We start from the raw sequence: 21786 nt of genomic DNA, 5'->3' as shown, positions 1-21786 counted from the left end.
GTTTATTTTTGGAAAAAAAATCATATTTGAAGATCTGCATATCAAAATCAGAACACAACTATAATGTGAAGAAAATCCATTTTTATAATCATTTACAATGAAAACATCATTTAAAATATTTACACAGATTCATCAGTAAAAAGATTGATGAAGAATAACAGAAAAGAGTAGTATACAAGCAATAGTCTACAATGTTGAAGCAACAAAGATAATAGCCAAGTAACAAGGTGACAATTTTACAAAATATAGTTGGATGTATAGTTTTATTCTCAATGCACTCTTTATCTAAAACTTTAATACAACACTTACATTGTAGTGATTGCCTGTTTCAGCATCAAAACAGTGCAATAGTCAACAGCCAACTTTTGCAACTGGAATTAATAGATTGAAATAGAAGTGCAACATAAAACCTCAAATGTACAACCACAACTGGTCTGAATAAGAACATGATATCTTTGTATAATTATTCATAAGTGTGTGCCACTGCAAATTGCCTACAAAGCGTGCATTATTTTAGGAAAGAATCCATACAACAGAAACAGCAAGAGCTGTGGTTTTTCAACTTTTTTTTTTAATTTTGAAATGTATAGTAGCTCATGCTAGAACCATCTGTTTAGCTAATAATCAGAAGTAATAAAACTACTTTAAAAAGTTCTACCAGCTTCTTGTATTGTTAATTAGTATTTAAGAGCAGCAAGACATGGTTGTAAATACTGTATGTTGTACAAGAAAACACACAAGTGAAATCATGTCATCATAACATTGCAACATGAACTGGCATCCTAGTTGACGAGTACAGATATACCACTTATTTCTGTTTCAAATTATCAGGACAAAGTTCACAGATTGGCATTTTTGGTTCAATACTGACGTGTTAGTCAGTAGTACACTCTGGAGAATTCTTTCTCCTCTTGCTTCCATCAGTGTGGTCCCTTTTATCATGGTCTTTATCCTAGTCTGCATCTTTTTCTTTTTCCTGGACCTTCTCACTTTGCTTTTCCTCACAGCTTCCACACCCTCCATCTTTATCAGTCTCAGGATCTTCATTTTTAGATATACCCTTTTCTGTTTCTCTGCTTCGCTCCCTTCTCGAGTCTGCCCTGTCATGGCTCCTCTCCCTCTCTCTGCTTCGTTCCTTTCTCGAGTCCGCCCTGTCACGGCTCCTCTCTCTTTCTCTGCTTCGCTCTTTTCTCGAGTCTGCCCTGTCACGGCTCCTCTCCCTTTCTCTGCTTTTCTCTCTTCGCGAGTCCGCCCGGTCATGGCTCCTCTCCCTTTCTCTGCTTCGCTCTCTTCTAGAGTCTGCCCGGTCATGGCTCCTCTCTCTTTCTCTGCTTCGTTCTCTTCTAGAGTCTGCCCGGTCATGGCTCCTCTCTCTTTCTCTGCTTCGTTCTCTTCTAGAGTCTGCCCGGTCATGGCTCCTCTCTCTTTCTCTGCTTCTCTCTTTTCTAGAGTCTGCCCGGTCATGGCTCCTCTCTCTTTCTCTGCTTCTCTCTTTTCTAGAGTCTGCTCTGTCATGGCTCCTCTCTCTTTCTCTGCTTCGTTTTTTTCTTGAGTCCGCACCATCATGGCTCCTCTCTCTTTCTCTGCTTCGTTCTCTTCTCGAGTCTGCACGATCATGGCTCCTCTCTCTTTCCCGATACCGGTCCCGATCTTTGTCCCTATGTCTGTCCTCATGGCGACTTCTTTTCTCTCTATCTCTCCCTTTATCGTGATCTCTGTCTTTATATTTGTCCTTGTTTCGTTCTGAGTCTCGGTCCCAGTATTTATCCCTCTCTCTTTCTTTGTGTCGATCTTTTCTTCGATGATAAGAATCACTATAAAATCTATGTTTGTGATGGCTGTCATACTCCTTACTAAAGTCATGTCCAGAACGTTGGCTATATCTATCCCAAAGATCACAATGATGCCTTTCTTTTCTATGATCATTTTTGTTCGGTTGAAAATTTGATATTCCTGAATTTGGTGCATATCTGTTGACATCAATTGGGTGGTCAGAGTTGAAAGGTGGCATTACTTGGCCATGTGCATGATGCATAAGACCCAAGTGGTGTTGTGGAGGACAGCTAATTGCTGGTAGCCAAGGCATTATGTGGTTTGGAACTAAGGCATGGGTTACACCAAGATCAGGGGAATGGAATCTCAAATGGGGGTCATTTTGTAAGCTAAATGGTGGTGGAGGAAGTGGCGGGGGGCGAATTGGCATGAACGAAGGCATCAAATTACCTGGCGGTTGAAAATTTGCATTAGGTGGACCACGTTGAAATGGAAAACCAGGAGAGTGAGCTTGAACTTGGGAAAAGTTGTGCAGCTGGGGTAATGGAGGAGGAAATACATTTCCACTCGGTATTGGGCTACCTGAAGGACCACTTGGCAATGACGTAGACACTGCTGATTGAGTTTGATTTTGCGCAGGTAAAGCATTTGAAGAGAATTCAAAATGTGAACTAGGACGTGGACCATGGAAAGAAGGCAATGGGGTAGTTTCTCTGCGGATTGACTGGACAGTCTCAATAGTGTGAGTTTCTACCATTTCTGTTTCAGAATGAGTTTCTTCTTCATGCGAATAATCTGTCGGTTCTGTTTCTGGTACTGGTTTTGGGATATTGTGAAAGACTGGTTGAGAAACTTCTTCAATACAAGGTACTGTGCCTTGCACCAGTTTACTGGATTCCTGATGTGTTGTACTAATTAGGTCTGTAGGAATTTGCTTCATGGTTATTTCTTCTTGTTCCGTTTCTAAGGCTTTCTTATCAACTTCCTCCACATCCTTTATGTTTACAATATCATCGTCACTTTTATCTTTCCTGTTATCCGTGTATTGTTCATCTGTACTGTCCTCCACAGACTTGCTTATTGCAAAACTTTGTTGTTTGCGAACAGCAGCTTGTCTCGGATCTCTACTTATGTTGACGACCTGTGAGACTCGTGTAAGAGCTTCTGGTGTAGAATCTACTTGTTCAGTATTTGTAATAGGCTCAAGTGAAGAAAGCTCAATCTTGGGGGTCCCAGGCTGAGATGGTGAACTTCCTGAAGCTTCTTTTTGCTCTCTTGAGTTTTCCATTTTTACCTTCTTTACCTTATAGTGATGCCGTAATTTCTCATGCTCTTCTTTGTGATTTGGCTGTGATTTTATTGTTGCAAGACTTGAAAGAAATGCTTCAGTTGAAACATCTGGTGGCTTGTCTTTTAGTGTGAGAGTTGTAAGGAACTCACTTGTCTTTGAAGTTTCAGCAACTTGGACATCCTCTGGGACATTATCTGCTTTCTCATTTTCCTCTGGGGGATTATGTATAGAGGAATCTTTAGCATGTTCTTGATCATCAATTGTTTCTTCAGGTTGTGACATTTTAAAATCTTTACTAGCTGGAGGCTCCCCTAGCCCAGGTTCAATAATGGAGACAGACTTCTCTTCAGCTTCCTTCTCTGCATCTCCCAACAAACTTTGAAGAATATCATCCAGTGGTCTGTTGGATAATTCAAGAGATGTGGACTGGTTTTCCCAACCGACTAAAACTCCAGGAAGAAATCGTAATGGTTTTGTAGATAGCATAGGAATAGGCTCTGCTGGTGATGAAGGTGGTGTTTTCAAAATCTGAGGTTCAACCGGTGATGACTGTTTGGGTTTGTTTCTAAATTTAGGCAACACCGAAGTGAAGGAATTAAAGAACTGATTTTCTTCATCATCGTCGTCGTCATTTTCACCTTCATCTTCCACATATTCTGGTTTGATTTTCTTGTCTTGAGGTAAACTACTAGGCATTTTCTCGGTTTCAGAGACTTCTTCAGAAGGTGAAGCACTAAATAATCTCTTTATTCTTTGCCGAATTATTAACCCAAGGAGGAGATTCTGGCGAACTACTTCGAGTCCTGTCAATAATAATTAATAACTTGTTATTGCAATAAAATGATGTTGCATTTACTTTAAAAAAAAAGCTGATGTCAATAAGATAACTGTTGAATCCTGTAAGAAGAACCGAATCAACTACTTTAACTGTGCATTAAATTGTAATCGGACTTTAATTTTGACATACAAAAAGAAGCATCTTTAACATAAAAGCATTCCAATGTACCAAGGCATAAACTAAATAAAACTGAAAATTAATATTAGATTTTACATAATTTGTGGGACATGTATCATGATAAGTATGTAAGTTAGTTCGCTGAGGTGGAAGGTTTGTTTTCAAACATTTCATTACCATACTGGGTAACATTATCAGTGAGAGTCTCCAGTGAAGTGCTGATAGTATGTCCTGCCTCTATATTTATAGGTCTTGGTTTTTTAAGGTGGGTGATGTCATTTCCGGTTCTATTTTTCCAAGGGAAGGTAGATAGCATCTAAATCGTGGAGTTCTGGTTAGAATGCCATGTCTCTAAAAATTGTCGTGCATGTCTTTGTTTTGCCTGTCCTAGGATGTGTGTGTTGTTCCAGTCAAAGTGGTGTCCTTCTTTGTCTGTATGTATGAAAACTAGTGATAGTGGGTCGTCTCTTTTGGTAGCAAGTTTCCGGCTTGTTTGTCCAATGTAGTGTGTTTTTTTTTCCACAGTTCTTGCATGGTATCTTGTAAATGACGTTAGTTTTGCTGGTAGTATCTAATGGATCTTGCAGGTTCATTAGTTGCTGCTTCAGTGTGTTGGTAGGTTTGTGCACTACCATGATGCCAAGGGTCTGAGTAGTCTGGAAGTAATTTGTGATACATCTTTGATGTAAGGTAATGTGGCTATAATTTCTGATTGTGTTCTGTCTGCTTGTTTGGGCTTGTTTCTAAGGAATTGGTGGATTGTAATTATTGGTATCCGTTTTTCTTGAAAATGTTGTATAGATATTTGTCTTCTGCTTTTTGTAGTTCTTGGGTGCTGCAATAATTTATTTACAAGATACCATGCAAGAACTGTAAAAGCCATGACCCATTATTAGTAGTTTCTATACATACAGAGAAAGAAGGACACCACTTTGACTGGGACAATGTACACATCGTAGTACAGGCGAAATAAAGATACGTACGAGAATTCTTAGAGGCATGGCGTTCTAGCCAGAACTCCATCAATAAACACATCGATTTAGATCCTATCTACCTTCCCTTGAAAAAAAAACGGACATGACATCACCCACCTTAAGAAACCAAGACTTATAAATAGAGACATACCACCAGAGCTTCATCGGAGACTCTCACTGATGATGTTACCTAGTGTGATGACCAAACATCTGAAAACAAACCTTCCACTCAGTGGGCTAACTTACATAGTTATCATCAACCTGAGCTACAAATCTTCTCAAAAATCACTAACATCTATCATGAGTTAGGAATTTATTTATATTTATTTCTCACCTTTAAATACAAATAATCTATTGTTTCAGTTAACAAGATCTGCTAAAACAACATGTTTACTAATGGTCTTTCGAGAAGAAAATCTGCCATGCTTTCCTGATCTGCCTAAATGTGCTTTCAGACCCACAGCAATGTGATTTCAGAACTCCTAACTACTCTCTGAAATAATCCTAGCAAGCCAGTTTGAGGGCAATTAGGAATGAGCAAAAAATGCTAGCCAAGCCAGTTATGTACACATCCCATGAATTAAAAAAAACAAATTGGTAAAGGATCAATAGTGTATTAGCTATGCTACTGGGCCAGGATTCCAGAGGCTGTTTTCATTGTCCAATTTTCTCTTCTTTGGATTTATTTTCCAACGTCATTCTAAATTATGGATTCACCTCAGACAAGTGCACAAGCTTCCCTCCAGGGATAGAAAGAGGTATAATCTCAATCAGGATTCCTCTACACTATTCACTGACTAAAGAAAAATCAGGCTATATATGTGCACAAAAGAAACTTTTGCCTTTCACAATAATTTGATGTCCTCATATGCAATACAGGCAATGATTTACTTCTGAGCTACCATCATTGCTATATTGTAGGAAACTGGGCTACCAATATGTACATAAAACTCCTACAATCATTATTGCACTGATGAACAAATAATTTCTTTTTGTGATGTTCACTGAGAGATGAATAGTGACCAAGACAGTAGGTACAAATTTTATCAAAATATTGCCTTTTATGTCCAACTGAGTAAGCAGGTGGATCTCAATTTAATATCTGATCTGGAAGACAGCATCTGCAGCAATGCAGCACTCACTGTACACTGCACTAAGAACTCAAACTTGATTTTTGTGTCCATATCCTAGAGTGCAACTTGAGCCCACAATCTTCTAAATGAGAGGCAAGTGTTGTCAACTGAACCACAGTTGACTCACTCCCATTTACAAGACAATTAAAAATTAAACACTTTTAAATTACAACACTTCAATTGCAGGATTGCTGGGAATGGAATCATTTATTTATGGATTTTATTAATGATATCAATTACTATGTTTAATCATAGATTAATTGACTAAACAATCAAAAAGGGGAAAATTACCACTTGACATCTGTACTAACTTCTTAGAACATCAGGATGTAGCCTTGGTTCCTATATGTCAAACCGCTACTGCTTTAACATTCCACAAATCAACAGAAAAAAACATTAACTGTTATACGAACTCACCAGGTCCATCAAATGGTAACAGCCGATAAGGAATTTTTTCTGAGGCACCCAAAGGAATAAGGTACATGTCCTTAACTTGCTTCACATTGTTGGCTACCACCCCATAACGTTGCCTGCTGTTGAAGTATGCATACAGCGATGTGTAGGTTATCTGATCTTCCTCAGTTACTGGACTAAAACGAATCACACATATCTCCTGTTAAAAAGATGAAGAAAATTAACAAATTAAAATTTGAAAAGTCTACAATTTGGTTTACTAATATACTACAGATTAGTTTTCCATGTTAGGGAGCTGCTTGCTGTAACTATTATTAAATTAATAAAATACCAAAATTATTCAGTTTTAAATGGGCATTTACTGAATAGCAGGCAAGTGCAGCACAGTACTGTATAAGACAATTGATTTAATTATTCTCTAAATAATACAAGAAAATTTCCCTAAGCTTATTTATCATATTTTCAATTATAGCTGTTATACTGATATGCTTAGAACTGAAACATGTCTACAAATCTTTATTTGTTACAAATCCAAAGTTTACCACATCTACTTTATTCTGTTATTACTCATGATAGAATCATGGAATGGCTTGGGGATAGCGAGAACTGCAGGTGTTGGAAAGTCAGCGTCGATAAAATGTGGAGCTGGAAAAAGCACAGCAGGTCCAGCAGCAGAGGACTGATGAAGGATCCTCCCCGAAACGTCAACTCCTCTGTTCGTTTGATACTGCTTGACCTGCTGTGCTTTTTCCAGCTCCACACAATCATAGAATGGCTACAACATAGGCAATGTTGATTACGTCCAACATCTCAATGGTCTCTAAAACTGCAACTCAGCAAGTCCTACTTCACTATCTTTTCTCTATAGCCCTACAAATCTTCTCTCCTGAGATACTTAACTTACTCTCTTTTTAAAGCCCTGACTGGATTTGCCTTTGCCAAACTATCAGGCTGTACATTCCAGATCCCATCCACTTGCTATGTAAAAGGTTTTCGTCTCACGTCAACTGCGCTTCAGTCATGGATGATCTATATATAACTTTGGATCACTGGAGAAAGTAAGGGAATTCCTGGATGCTCTCAAATAGATTGCAGGACTTGAACTGTCTGGATAATGACTTTATTTTGCTCCACCTCCCGCCTTTATCTATCCTTATTTCTTTTTCCATCTTTCTTTTGTCCATCTTTGACAGGGTGGGGTAGGGAGGCTGTTCCTTACTCTTTCTTTGGTCTCTTATCTGTAGCTCATGCGGCTTATTTGATTATTGGGGGATGTGTCTGTGTGGGAATTTCTTTTTTTTCTCTTATTTAGTTGCCTGATACTTGCTGGGTTTGTAATTTTGTAATCTTACATAACTCTATTTTGTGTTGTTTTGTTAAGTGTATCTAGGTGATTGTATGTGTGTGTGGGGGGGGGTTGGTTACCCACTTTTAACTCCTGTTTTATCAGATACTGGAATTTAATTACTCTATTTTGTAATGCCTGGGCAGAGGGCAGGGCGCTAGCTGGGAGAGGTTACGGTGGGGTTATTGGAAGGTAATAGCGCCTCCTGTGAGCTAGGGAGAAAGTCTCCTTTTAAATATGCTTTATGTTATTTTTAGGAGTAGTTTTTAATTATTTTGATTTAACGGTTTTAAAGAGTTTTTTTGTGTGAATTTTTTTTTGGTCTTTAAGGTGGGGTTCTTCCTCCTGGGGGGGTCTCGGGCCTGCCTGAACGATCATGGCTAGCCATTCGTTTAGGTGGTGCACGTGGAATGTCAAGGGGAGCCATTTGCCAATTAAAAGGAAAATGATATTATCAAGTCTAAAAAAAGAAAGGGTTAATGTAGCTCTTTTACAGGAGACACATCGGATAAGGAGCATTCGAAGCTGCAACAGGTTGTGTTTGGCCAGGTGTTCTTTTCATCTTTCAGCTCAAAAAGTAGGGGCGTAGCCATTCTTATTCGGAAGAGTCTTCCCTTCCAAATGCTAAGCCAGGTAAAGGATGAGTCTGGACAGTCTATATTGATTAAAGCCCTAATATATGGAGAGGATTACGGGATTTTGAATCTTTATAGCCTCACGGCACACCCTTTTAAATTTGTAACGGAAGCGTTCTCTAAGTTGATGGCTCTCGGGGTCCGCCATACAATTACAAGGGGATATTTTAATTGTATTATTGACCCAGAGACGAACAGGATACCTCGGAGCTCTGTGGGCATATCCCTGAGATCTGAACAGGGAGCAGGGGCAGGTAGATGTGTGGAGGTGTCTCCACCCTGACGATAGAGACTTTACTTTCTACTCTAACCCATACAAGTGCCATACCAGAATCGACTTTGTCCCCTCAACTCTTTTGAACACAATACTGTCTTGTAAAGTAGGTAATATAACTATTTCTGATCATGCCACAGTATACATGGAAGTTAAGACTAGTGATGATGGGATAGGTCCCCGACATTGGCGTATGGACCCTTTCTTAGTGAAGGATAACAAGTTAATAAAGTACTTTTCTCAGGAATTTAAAACCTTCTGAGATATCAACTCAGGTACGACCAGTAACCCTTCGATGTGGGAGATTGCCAAGACATACGCGTGAGGCTTGATCATCTCATATTCTGTGACCCGGAAAAGACAAAAGGGAGAGCAACAGCAGCTGCTCAAGGCTTGCCTGAAGGCAGCTAAAGCTGTGTATGTTGATAGGCCCTCCATTACTAAGCTACAGAGGATCACAGCCCTTAGGGCAGCCTTGAATACCGCACTTACTCAAACAGCAAAAAGGGAGATATTATTCGCGAAGCAGATATTATCTGAATATGGTGACAAGCCTGACAGGTATCTAGTGTACACCGCCAGAAAGAAAAAGGATCCCCAAGCCATTACATCTATTAGAGAGAATGCCGATACCCTGACTTGTAATCGTAAAAAGACCAATGCAGCTTTGAGAAAGTTCTATTTTGAATTGTATAACACAGGACTGTGAGGATGGAACTAGGAAGATGGAGTCTTTCTTTAAAAATCTGGCCCTCCCCGGCCTAACCTCAGAGCAGGTGTTGCTCTTGAATGTCCCACTGACAACCCAGGAAGTACAGGAGGCTGTTAGGCAGCTTCAGAGTGGCAAAGCGCCTGGACCAGACGGATTCCAGGCTGAGTTTTATAAAGAATTTATAGGGGAACTGGCCAGGCCACTTATAAATATGTAAAACTATTCACCGTCAGGGCTGCCTCCCGCCTTCGTTGAGAGAAAACATATTTCTCTCATCCTTAAGAGGGGAAAGGCCCCAGAAGACTGCTCTTCATATAGACCAATATCCTTGTTAAATGTGAATTTTAAAATTCTCTCAAAAAATGTTAGCATGAAGACTGAGAAGCGTTTTACCATTCATTATAAAAGAGGACCAGATGGGGTTTATAAAGGGTCGCAGGTCAACTAGTAACATTAGAAGAGTCTTAAATATGGTACACGCCTGCCAACAGGGGGCAATATCGGGCTTAGTTGTCTCCCTTGATGCAGAGAAGGCTTTCAATCGGGTAGAATGGCCATATCTTTTCTATACGCTGGAACGGTTTGGTGTTGGAGAAGTCTTGACTAAATGGGTTTCAGTACTGTATAATGATCCCAAAGCAGTGGTGATCACCAACGGTTTAAGTTCAGATAGCTTTAGAGTTGGCAGTTGGCACCAGAGATGCCCTCTCTCACCATTATTATTTATGCTAGTGATCGAACCGCTGGCAGAAGCTATACAAACTGACCCAAACATAACGGCCCCGGAGGTTGGATCAGGCAAGCACAAAATTACTCTCTCTGTGGATGATGTCCTCCTTTTCTTAAGTGATTTTTTGACATCTGTGCCCCGCTTAATTCAAGTGGTCAATTTAGTTGGTATGTTTTCAGGTTACAAAATCAATTTTGTGAAATCGGAGGCCATGCCGTTTGGAGGCCTTGCCAGTATATCCAATTTTCCGGACGGATTAGATTACTTACAGTGTGGAAACAGGCCCTTCGGCCCAACAAGTCCACACCGACCCGCCGAAGCGCAACTCACCCATTCCCCTACATTTACCCCTATACCTAACAGTACGGGCAATTTAGCATGGCCAATTCACCTGACCTACACATCTTTGGACTGTGGGAGGAAACCGGAGCACCCGGAGGAAACCCATGCAGACACGGGGAGAATTTGCAAACTCCACACAGTCAGTCGCCTGAGTTGGGAATTGAACCCGGGTCTTGTCCCTTCGGTGGTCACTAGAAGGTTTTCTGTACTTAGGTATTTTTATTACTCCGGTATTTGGTCAGTTATATAAAGCCAATTATACACACTTATTAGAGGAAATAAGGCAGGACCTTCGACGCTGGGAAGATTTCCCACTATTTTGAGAAATTTGTGGGCGGCACAGTGGTTAGCACTGCTGCCTCACAGCGCCAGAGACCCGGGTTCAATTCCCGCCTCAGGCAACTGACTGTGTGGAGTTTGCACATTCTCCCCATGTCTGCGTCGGTTTCCTCCGGGTGCTCCGGTTTCCTCCCACTGTCCAAAAATGTGCAGGTTAGGTGAATTGCCCATGCTAAATTCCCCGTAGTGTTAGATGAAGGGGTAAATGTAGAGGAATGGGTCTGGGTGGATTGCGCTTCGGCGAGTCGGTGTGGACTTGTTGGGCCGAAGGGCCTGTTTCCACACTGTAAGTAATCTAATTTTGGCTAGGCAGAGTAGCCTTCGTTAAGATGAATATTCTACCTCATCTTTTATATCCTATGAGAATGCTCCCTTTAATGCTGCCGAGACAGGCGTTGGGTAAGCTTTACGGTTGGCTCGGTTCCTTTATTTGGAGTCATAGACAGCCCCTAATCAAATTAGAAAAGCTGCAGCTTCCACAAGTAAGGGGAGGGTTGAACTTTCCAGATTTCAGGAGGTACCAGTTTAGCTCCCTATTAACATATGTACCTCATTGGGTCTATTGTGACCCACAGTCAACCTGGTTAGATATTGAGACTTCCCAAGCAAAATGTTCCCATATCAATCGACTATTTATGGACAAGATGAGAGTTATTACAGACTTTTGTAAAAACCCTATTGTATACAATCAAAGCCTGGAAGATAATGCGACAAGATGAGTGTAACCTGTAAAAAACCTCCCCTTGTACCCCCATAGTGGGAACATTGGGATTCCAGCCAGTGTTGACCGATGCTACATTCAAAACTGGGGAGTCCAGAGGTATCTCCTGTTAGGGAGATCTGTTCAATGGGGAGCTCATGATGTCCTTCGAGCAGCTGCGCCAGAAGTTTGGATTGTCCAGCAAGGACCTCTTTCGGTATTTCCAAATACAAGACTTTATACAAAAGAAGACCACACTGATAGTCAATCCTTATAAATTGGATAGGGAAAGGAGAGTGCTTAGCCGATGGGGCCACCCTCGATTAGTACTCTCTACCACTTACTATGCAATAAGGTATCGAAGGACATGGAACAGTTATATAAAACCTGGAATCAAGAATTAGGGTTGGAAATCTCTTTAGAAATTAGATTAGATTAGATTACAGTGTGGAAACAGGCCCTTCGGCCCAACAAGTCCACACCGACCCGCCGAAGCGTAACCCACCCATTCCCCTACATTTACCCCTTACCTAACACTACGAGCAATTTAGCATGGTTAATTCACCTGACCTGCACATCTTTGGATTGTGGGAGGAAACCGGAGCACCCGGAGGAAACCCACGCAGACACGGGGAGAACGTGCAAACTCCACACAGTCAGTCGCCTGAGTCGGGAATTGAACCCGGGTCTCTGGCGCTGTGAGGCAGCAGTGCTAACCACTGTGCCACCGTGCCGCCCACTATGTGGGAGGACATCTGGGAAATAGGAAGGTCTCTATCTGTAACAAAACTCAGGCTACTCAACTGAAGATACTACACAGGGCTCACATGGCACCTGAACGTCTCACAAAGTTCAAGGCAGGAGCGTCCCCAATGTGTCCTAAATGCAAAATCGAAGTTGATACTCTCACGCATTGTCTGTGGACATGCCATAAGGTCCACAGGTATTGGGACACAGTAGCGAATGCCTTGACAAAGACTTTGGGCACGGAGATTGGATTGGATTCAGTGTCCCTACTTTTGGGTTCCCCAAATTTTCCTTCTCTGGACGTAAATGGGAGGAAATTATTTACTATTCTTTCCTTTTGTGCGAGGAAAAATATTTTAGTGAATTGGGTATCCGAAGGTCCCCCAGGAAATTTAAATTGGCCCAGGATAGTCATCGAATATATTCCCCTTGACTTCCTTACGAATATGGTGCACCAAAAAACTGAATTATTATATAGAACATGACAGCCCATTTTGAACTACACAGTCACAGATATTTCGGCTATATTGTCCAGGGCTTTTGCTTAGCCATGGTAATGGTCCCGGCTGGTTCAGGGACCTTGACTTGATATAAATCTATTTTGAGCACATACTTAGTTATTTATTTACCTTTTTGTTTATTGTTAGTAATGTATGATATCCTATCTTATGGTTTTGTCGTTTGTAGAACAGATTAGTAGTTCGTTTTTTTTAAATTTTATATAGGTGTTGTTATATTGTAAAGTGGACTACATTACTTTGTATTGTTTTGTAATTTTGTAAAAAAATTTAAAAATCTTTCTTAATAAAAATATATATTAAAAAAAATCAATGTTCTGTGGCTTTTACTCGACTACCAATGGGAATTATTTCTATCTGCTCAGTCTTGACTCTTCATGAAGTTGAATACGGCCAAATAAATCTAAGAGTTTACAAATAGCTCATTGCAAATTAACAAACAACAGCAACACCAGTCAAAGAACAAAAAAAACCTCTGAAAGCCCAAGTTCTCTTTCCACAGACATATATTTGAATTTGCACCAAATTAACAGTGAAGACTATTTAGTGTCCAGGTTGTATTTAATTCTGCACAAGTATATTTAAATTCATTCCAAATATTTTATTTGCTGTATTTCTGGTCTTACTGCTTCACCAACCTCTCAAAAGTGTAATCACAACAGAAAATGTTAGAAATATTCAGTTAGACTGACAATAGAAATTACCTCACTCAAAACTAGACTAATTTAAAGATAACAGATTTTAAGCTGCAGTGATGCTGCCACACTTACAGTATTCTGAGCATTTTCAGTTTCGATTTCTGATTTCCATCATCTGCAATGGTTCCCTTTTTTGAAGTGCAAATTGATCAATCCCTATGTTATATGTGAGTAGAATATGTTCATCAGGCAATCTCTAGTTTATAATACATGCTTGTGATGTAGAACACAAAACGTTCATGACTGAATTCATTCGAAATATTGGACTGATTGGCTTTGGTTGAGAATATGGGAGAGAGAACAACAGAGACCTCAATGTCTCTGATACTACCAGAGAAAGAAAATTACCTCTTGAAGTTTTAAACTCCAGAGAAATTACACCCATCTCTCCTCACATTCATGGTGTCATCCCAGGAATTAATCTAATGAGCCATTATTAATTTATCCTCCAAGACCATCTTATCCTTCCTTAGGTGCAGAGATCAAAACTGTACACAGTGGTCTAAATGTAACATGAAAACACTGTACAATTGCAGCAAGACTAATATTCTTATACTTCTACCCACTTGAAATAAATTCTGCCATTAGATGTATCTTCCTTGCTATAATTGCTTGCCATACCCACCCACATGATAACATGCTGCATTGCATGTACAAAGTACTCTGTTCCCTCTGATGCATAACGTTTACAAAGTTAAAAAGAAGTTTTTGTATTCAAAGTTAATAATTTCAAATTTCCTGTGTTGCACTCCATATGCCACCTCTTTGCTAAATTAATCTAAATCCTTTTGCAGATTTTGCATCATTTTCAGAGTTTGCTTCCCCACATAGCTTTGTAACATCAGCAAAATTAGATGAAGTGCAGGGTTTCATTTATACATATATTGTCAATGGCTAAGATGGAGCATTGATCCTTCTAACACTGGACTAGTAACTGACCATCAAGCTGAAAATGGAAAGCAGTTCTTAAGTTTTAAAAATGGTATAACAATCGAGAAAAGCTGAATTATCATTCAAAAAACCTTTATATATCACAACCAACAGGCAATTCAATTTGATTCTTAGCCAAAATTAAAATGTACAAGTATATCTAATTTCAGCTCTTTGAGCAGAAGTCAGTGTAAAAGAAGAACAAGCGAAAAAACCTCCCGCTTCCGCACCGCCCCATACCACATTGTCACATCACGAGTCTCATCAATAGATACTAAAGTTATAGGCTTCTACAGTGTGATGTGTGCTTTGTTTAGGTGATGGGTGATTGTTCCATTTTCACACAAAATTGCACTATATATAGCATCCTTTCCTCTCTCATTATTATCATAAGCTTCTTGACGGATTTCACTGTTATTACAGTTCCAGCCTTTGAATTAATTTACAATTAGTCTAATGTTTTTAATGTAAAATTCTGAAAAACCACTATGAAGAGTCAATAATTTGTTTTATTCCATTCAATGAGATTTTCTTAATCACAAAATCCAAATTTCTAACTGTTATGCTGTGCGACAGGAAATAAAGTTTAAAAGTCAATTGAATTTTTAGCATATGGCATTGAACAACGCTCAAGATTATGTATGTCATTAGTTTCCCAAGATATAGAAATGCGAATCAGAAATATAAATGGGAAAAGAAACCTCTACGTAAACAAACGAAGAGTACCGATTAACGAAATACTTTGCATAACTTGATGAAATGAACTTCAATACTTGCAGCTGTTGAATTATTTAAAACTTGGTTCTTTAGTTCTGTAATGATATGCAAATCTGCAGAACTTGTATACTTTACGTACAAAGAACTTTTTTTGGAACAAAATCAGTTAGGAACACAAGAATAAGAGTAGACCATTCAGTCCCTCAAGCATTTTCCACACTTACTGTGATTACAGCTGATCTGTATTAGGATTCTATTGACCAATAAAAAAAATTGATGATTTCATTATTGGAAATCCCAAACATCTCAAAACCTTTTGGGGAAGTAGTTCCACATTTGCATGAACATTTCTGTGGAAGTGCTTCTTGACTTCACCCTTAAATGGTTTAACAATCTTTAAAACTATACTCCCTTGGTCTAGATTTTTCGTTCAGAAAAAAATAGATTTTCTGTATCTTATCTATTTGTTATTTTAATTACCTCTATGAGATCATCCATCAACTTTTTCAATTCATGGAACAGAAACTAGCCTTTCTTAATAATGCTATAGACCTCAATATAACTCTGGTGTATACATGCAGGACCCTCTACAAAGACAACATTTTTGTGTGGTCCAATGTCCAAAGTGAAAGTACTTCCTTACTTTCATACTCCAACTCATGAGATAATAAAGTAAAATTCCATTACTCTTTCTGATTACTGTTGATACGCATGAAGACAGGGTTTAATGAACTGAGCGTTAATCTCTCTGCCCCCTATAGTTGCCAGTCATTTAACATTAAGAAATTAATTCAATTGGTGTTCCTCAATATCAATGCAGATTAGGCAGAGCTTAAAATTAAATTAATCTGTTATTGCTTTATCCATGTAATGTATTTCAGTTTGTAACTATGCCTCCAAACTTGATTACGTAACTCCCTCTTGCCACATACGGTCAGAAACTTAGTCATTAGGTAGTCATATAGTGAGAACTACTAGGAAGGGTCACTGAACCAGAAGTGTTAGCTCTGATTTCTCTCCACAGATGCTGCAAGACTTGCTCAGCTTTTCCAGCAATTTCTATTTTTGTTTCAAAATGGATACAGACTGAAATTGTCTTGTTAATTCATCATTGTTTAGTAATAGTCTCCCCTCCACTTCTTTTAAATGGGTCCACATTCACAAACTTAGTTTTCCAAAATATTCATAAAACCATTTACTGTTAACTTTCAAATGATTTTTAAAAAATTTTTTCACCACTCTAATAATTTCACAAAGCTATAGTTTCTCTGGCTTGTTGGATTTCCACATTTCCTTGGAAGGCTTGTCTTTTCACTGAATCTCAGAATTATTTTGGTGCAGAAGGAGGCCCCATTGAATTTCTCCCTACTTCTAACAAATCTCTTTTTCTCAACTGCTTCAATGTGTCCTCATTATCGAAGTGTCTCATTCATGGAACCATTTTTATAAACCGCCTCCCCATTCTCTCCAAAGCCTTCACATTGTTCTTATAGTGCAGTGCCCAAACCTGTTCACAATACTCCTGCCAACATCTAACCAATGTCTTACATAAAGTTTAACATAATCTCATTGCTCTTGCACTCCAACTCTATTTATGAGGTTTAGAACACAGTGTCCTTTGTCAACAGTTCTCTGTAGGAATCCTACCACCTTTAATAATTCGTGCACATATATGCTCAGGTGTCTCTGCTCTTTTTATATTAGTCTATGTTCTCTGTACCAAAGCGCACTCTTTACCCCTCTATGCATTGATGTTCATCTACCATCTATCTACCCATTTCACCAAGGTTCAATGTCTTTTTGAAGTTCTACACTGTCCTCCTCACAATTTATAATTATAAGTTTGGTGTTGTCCACAAACTTTGAAATTATTCCCTGCGTACCAAGGCTTGGACCAGACATACATAGGTCTATATTCCAGCCCCAAAAAATACCCATCAATCACCAATGCTTCCTGTTCTTCAACCTGTTTTGTATCCACATTGCTACTGTCTCTTTTATTTCATGACCTATAACACTTCCTAAGTCTGCTGTATGTCACTGTATGGAGCGTCTTTTAGAAATCCATGTACACATCAACAGCATTGCCCTGATCAACTCTCGACTTTTCAAAATACTCCACAACTTTCCCTTGACATATCTATGCTGACCCTTCCATATTAACCCACTTTTTTCCTGAAGACTATTATTATATCCCAAATAATTATTTTGAAAATTTCCCAAAGTTAAACTGATTAGTCAAAATTGCTTGGGTCAGCTTTACAACCATTTTCCAAAAAAAAGGACATAATTAAATTCCCTACAGAGTGGAAACAGGCTCTTCGATCCAACAGGTCCACACTGACCCTCCGAAGAGTAACCCGCCCAGACTCATTTCCCTACATTTCCTCCTGACTAATGCACCTAACATTATGGGCAATTTAGCAAGGCCAATTCACCTGACCTGCACATCTTTTGGAAGGTGGGAGGAAACCGGAGCACCTGGAGGAAACCCACGCAGACATGGGGAGAATGTCTGTGTGGAGTTTGCACAGTCACCCAAGGCGGGAACTGAACCCAGATTCCTGGCGCTGAGGTAGCAGTGCAAACCACTGAGCCACTGTGATGCCCATAACATCTACCATTCTCAAATTCTCTGGCAAAAAACCTTTGCAGTGTTTTATCTGGTGACCGTTTCCCCCCTGTTTCACTTTTAGGTTTGCTGGCTGTCTTTGGTTCTCCTCTTTAACACTCTCTTAAGCTGGATATTATCACTTGCCATAATTACGATCCCTGGCTCTTACTTATTTTTGTTAAGCCTCTGTCTTTTCAATCACATAAGCATTTTTAATTGCCCCACCTTGTTCTTTTTGAATTAATATCAACATTTTCCATTTTCACTTACTACAGTTTACATCTTGTCCAATGCTTTAGCTGCAAAGACAAAGGTTTGTCCTCAGTTTAGAGAAGACCATCCAGTCTGAACAACATTCACAATTGCAAATGTAGCTCCAGAATTCCAACAAGCCAATCTCCTCCCTTCGTGCACTGACAATTTTAATCTTGTTCTCTCAACACATGGTACTTGAGAGCACTCCAGAGATTACTATCCTAGAAATACTTCTTTCTAGACTAGAACTTACGTTGCCTAGAACCAGTCCTTTCGTAAACACTCAAATCTGCTCCAGTCACCGTCATTGTATTATCAAGCATTTCATGATATTTAATACACATTTTTGGATTTCTGAGCAGGAAGCAAACATAGCATTAAACAATCTGACCATGTCACAAAATAAACTATCTGGAGCCCTGATTATAAAAATCCTACAACCATTTAGTACTCTTTTGATTAATGCATTTACATATAGTGACCCTTCTCTAACATTCTTAATGTCAGCATCACTAAAACATATGAAGCTGGTTCAGCTCCACAACTATCCTCTGTCTTCCCTCACCTTCCACTGTTCACCCTGTCTGCCAGTCCTCCTTACCATTTCCTCCACTGCTTGCAACTGGTGATGTGATCGCCCTCTGGAATATGTTCTCCAAAATGTTTTCTCCCTCACAAATATCACAGAGCATGTTCAGTTTGTTCTTCAGCAGGGCAATGCTCTGCTCAAGAAGCACAAACATCCTATATTTTACACATATTTATTACACAAGTCCAGCTGTAAATACATGATGCATGCATGCTACATCAATCACTCTAGTCTCTAATCCATTCCTTAAGTTTTTTAAACCAATACATTGTTTTTAAACAAGTCATGGTTTTTGCTCATGCTAATTTATCACGTTGAGTAAATAAATTTTGAAACTATCTTTCTGTTGTGTTCCTGACACTTTTAGAAAATAAAATCGGAGTAGAAATCATCAAATTAAATGAACACTTAACTGTTGATGGCTCTCATGACTCCTTGATGATGGAATACAATTTACTTATCTTCTAAAACTTCATAGTGGTGAAACAATATGTAAATTTCTGATATATGATTCAATTGAGTCTCACTGTACTTAGCGAATCCAAATAGCAGGGAAAATCCCATTATTTATTTACTCAAAAATGCTTTGAAAAAGCAGAGTCGCCTTGCTTGATAGCAATCTAATTGGTAGTGACTCCATATGCAAATTTCTGCTTATATTTAGTTTATGAGTTCAACTACAAATATACCTTATTGTCATTATTAGAACTAGTTTAGTATTCTTCCTACCTATTTAACCTCAGACTAAAGAAACTTTATATTTCCAAATATTTCTTCAGTTAATGATACAAGAAAAATCTAACCATTATAGTGTATCATGAATTAACTGGGAAGAGAATCCCAACAATCAGGACCCTCTGTTCTACATGTCATCACAAAATGTGCAAAATCTCAAGTAAACCACAAAAATGATTAGCTTGCCTGACGGACGATTGTTTAGGACAAAAACTATTCAACAGTAAGTTTTGTAATTATCAGATAATTATTTATTGTAATCACACTTTAACAAATGGCAGAGGAAAGAAAAGATTGTCAACATACTACAATGTGATTTAAACTACACTCTATAAAACCTTAAACACATGGACACACATCGAATCACAATCAAGACAGGCAAAAGCCAAGATGGTTAGCACTGCTGCCTCACAGTGCCAGGGACCCAGGCTTGAATCCAGCTTTGGCGACTGTCTGCGTGGAATTTGCACATTCTCCCCGAGTCTGTGTGGAATTCCTCCGGGTGTTCTGGTTTCCTCCCACAATCCAAAGATGTGCAGCATGAATTGGTCATGCTAAATTGTCCATAGCGTTAGGTGCATTAGACAGAGGGAAATGGGTCTCGGTGGGTTACTCTTCGAAGGGTCGGTGTGGACTTGTTAAGCCGAAGGGCCTGTTTCCACACTATAGGGAATCTAATCTAATCGGATTCATACAAATATTGTATGGAAAATATAGACAGGGAGAAACAAGATCATGAAGATCAAAAGTCCACATCACAGGGTTGAATTAAATTGACTATGTCAATACCTTTTGACTTTATCAGTTGTGACACAGCATTGTATGTAAGCGCCATTCTTCACTTCAACAGTTGATCGGGTGGCCCTAGATTTTTCCTTATATTACAATTCTTTGTAAGATTCTTCACTGTTCTGCCTTTTCACTCACACCAAGAGAAGGGAGAGAGACAATTTTTTTTTCAGTCTGCTGATTCTGGTGGTCTGTGGCTGATCTGCACTTAAATCTGCAAAAAACTACAGCTTAACCAATCTGGGGCTGACATCAGACCAGCTTTCCTTACATCAGACTCCTGGTGCCGATCTGTCCTGTAGTGACAACTGCACTGTTTTGAAAAACAATTTTGTCTTGCAGAGTTCAAAATGAGCATTGTTTGATTTTCCAACTTGCAAAACTCTTCTGGTATTTCAGATGTACAGTGGTCCGACTTGCATTCTAAACGATTATTCCAAAATGAAATAATGTGTGGGACCTTACACCCCTAGAGATATGAACCACCATTTTGAATGTGCTTCATCAGGTAAATTTAAATATTGAAAGAAAAATGAAATCATATTCATTTGTCCCCTCTCATTCCTTGTGCAGCATATAAACAAGTTTTTTTTTGTCATTTCCTCCCAAACTCCTAAATGATTGCAGCACAATAATATTTTCAATAATTTGTAGGCTATTACATTACCTTATCTAGCTTTGTGAATAATTATTAAATTAATCAGATTTATTATAAAACAACAATAATTTTAACAGTACGTTTTTTAAATAGCAAGAAAGCTGCTCTCTGGATATTCCTTCTCTGTTGGCAGCTGACATCGCACATGCGCAGAACCACACAGAGACTTCGGAGCAGACATTCAAGCAGGCGCAGAAAGGTACTGAGATTTCGATGCGAATATCAGCAAATGCGCAAAACGAGCTGATCCCCGCTGGAATTGCTCTATTGCAAACAGAGGTAAGCGTTCTCTAAAATACTGTTCCCTATTCTTCAACGACATTAATGCCAAACCGCGCTGCCAGAATGCGCGTTATTCAAGAATTACCTATACTGGACTTCAGATTGTGACATACTTCCCCCTCAAAGATTGCTTTCCCATCTGCTGTCTTCTTTAATTGCATTGTTTTAAAGCTTGTATTCCCTATCTCTTTCTTTCCTCCTTTCCTTTTTCTCTGCTTTTTCATGAAATGCTCATTCTCTCTCCTCTCTGAAATTCAGGTTTCTTTCATCGCAATTCTTTTCAATTCCAATATTCTTCCCTTCTCCATGTCAAACACTAATTGCAATTATATCCTTGCTACTTGAAGTGACTCCTATATTTTCATCAATCCCAGATGCTTGGTTAATACTTCAAGTGAAGTATTGACCAAGTATTATCCAAGAAGGAAAGGACTGTAAAAATGACTCTGGATAGCAGTGAGAGTAACAGAGTAGTTGTTATGGGGACCTTTAACTTTCCAAATATTGACTGGAAATACCTTAAGGGGCGAAGCCACATTGGATTTGGGCAATGAACCCGGGCAGGTGTTAGATTTGGAAGTAGGTGAGCACTTTGGTGATAGTGACCAAAATTTGGTTATGTTTACTTTAGTGATGG

At 39.1% G+C, this 21786-nt stretch overlaps 1 protein-coding gene across 1 annotated transcript in view; it reads right to left on the bottom strand.

Annotated features, from left to right (window-relative positions):
- Nucleotides 1-246: 246 nt before the first annotated feature.
- phf3 (PHD finger protein 3) overlaps nt 247-21786 on the bottom strand; it is a 160984-nt gene continuing 139444 nt past the window's right edge. Inside the window, exons 17-18 of the mRNA XM_043681528.2 lie at nt 6544-6739; nt 247-3867 (exon numbers count right to left, since the gene is read on the bottom strand). Coding sequence (XP_043537463.2) covers nt 953-3867; nt 6544-6739 — 3111 coding nt within the window. The 3' untranslated portion in view covers nt 247-952. The remainder of the gene's footprint in view (nt 3868-6543; nt 6740-21786) is intronic.

The sequence above is a fragment of the Chiloscyllium plagiosum genome, unplaced genomic scaffold (genome assembly GCF_037043375.1).
Source record: "Chiloscyllium plagiosum isolate Xiang-an unplaced genomic scaffold, Cpla_swu_hap1 HiC_scaffold_3, whole genome shotgun sequence".
In the NCBI taxonomy this organism is placed as follows: domain Eukaryota; kingdom Metazoa; phylum Chordata; class Chondrichthyes; order Orectolobiformes; family Hemiscylliidae; genus Chiloscyllium; species Chiloscyllium plagiosum.
The sequence above is the reverse complement of the archived record's forward strand: the minus strand, read 5'-3'. Positions and strand labels throughout refer to the sequence as shown.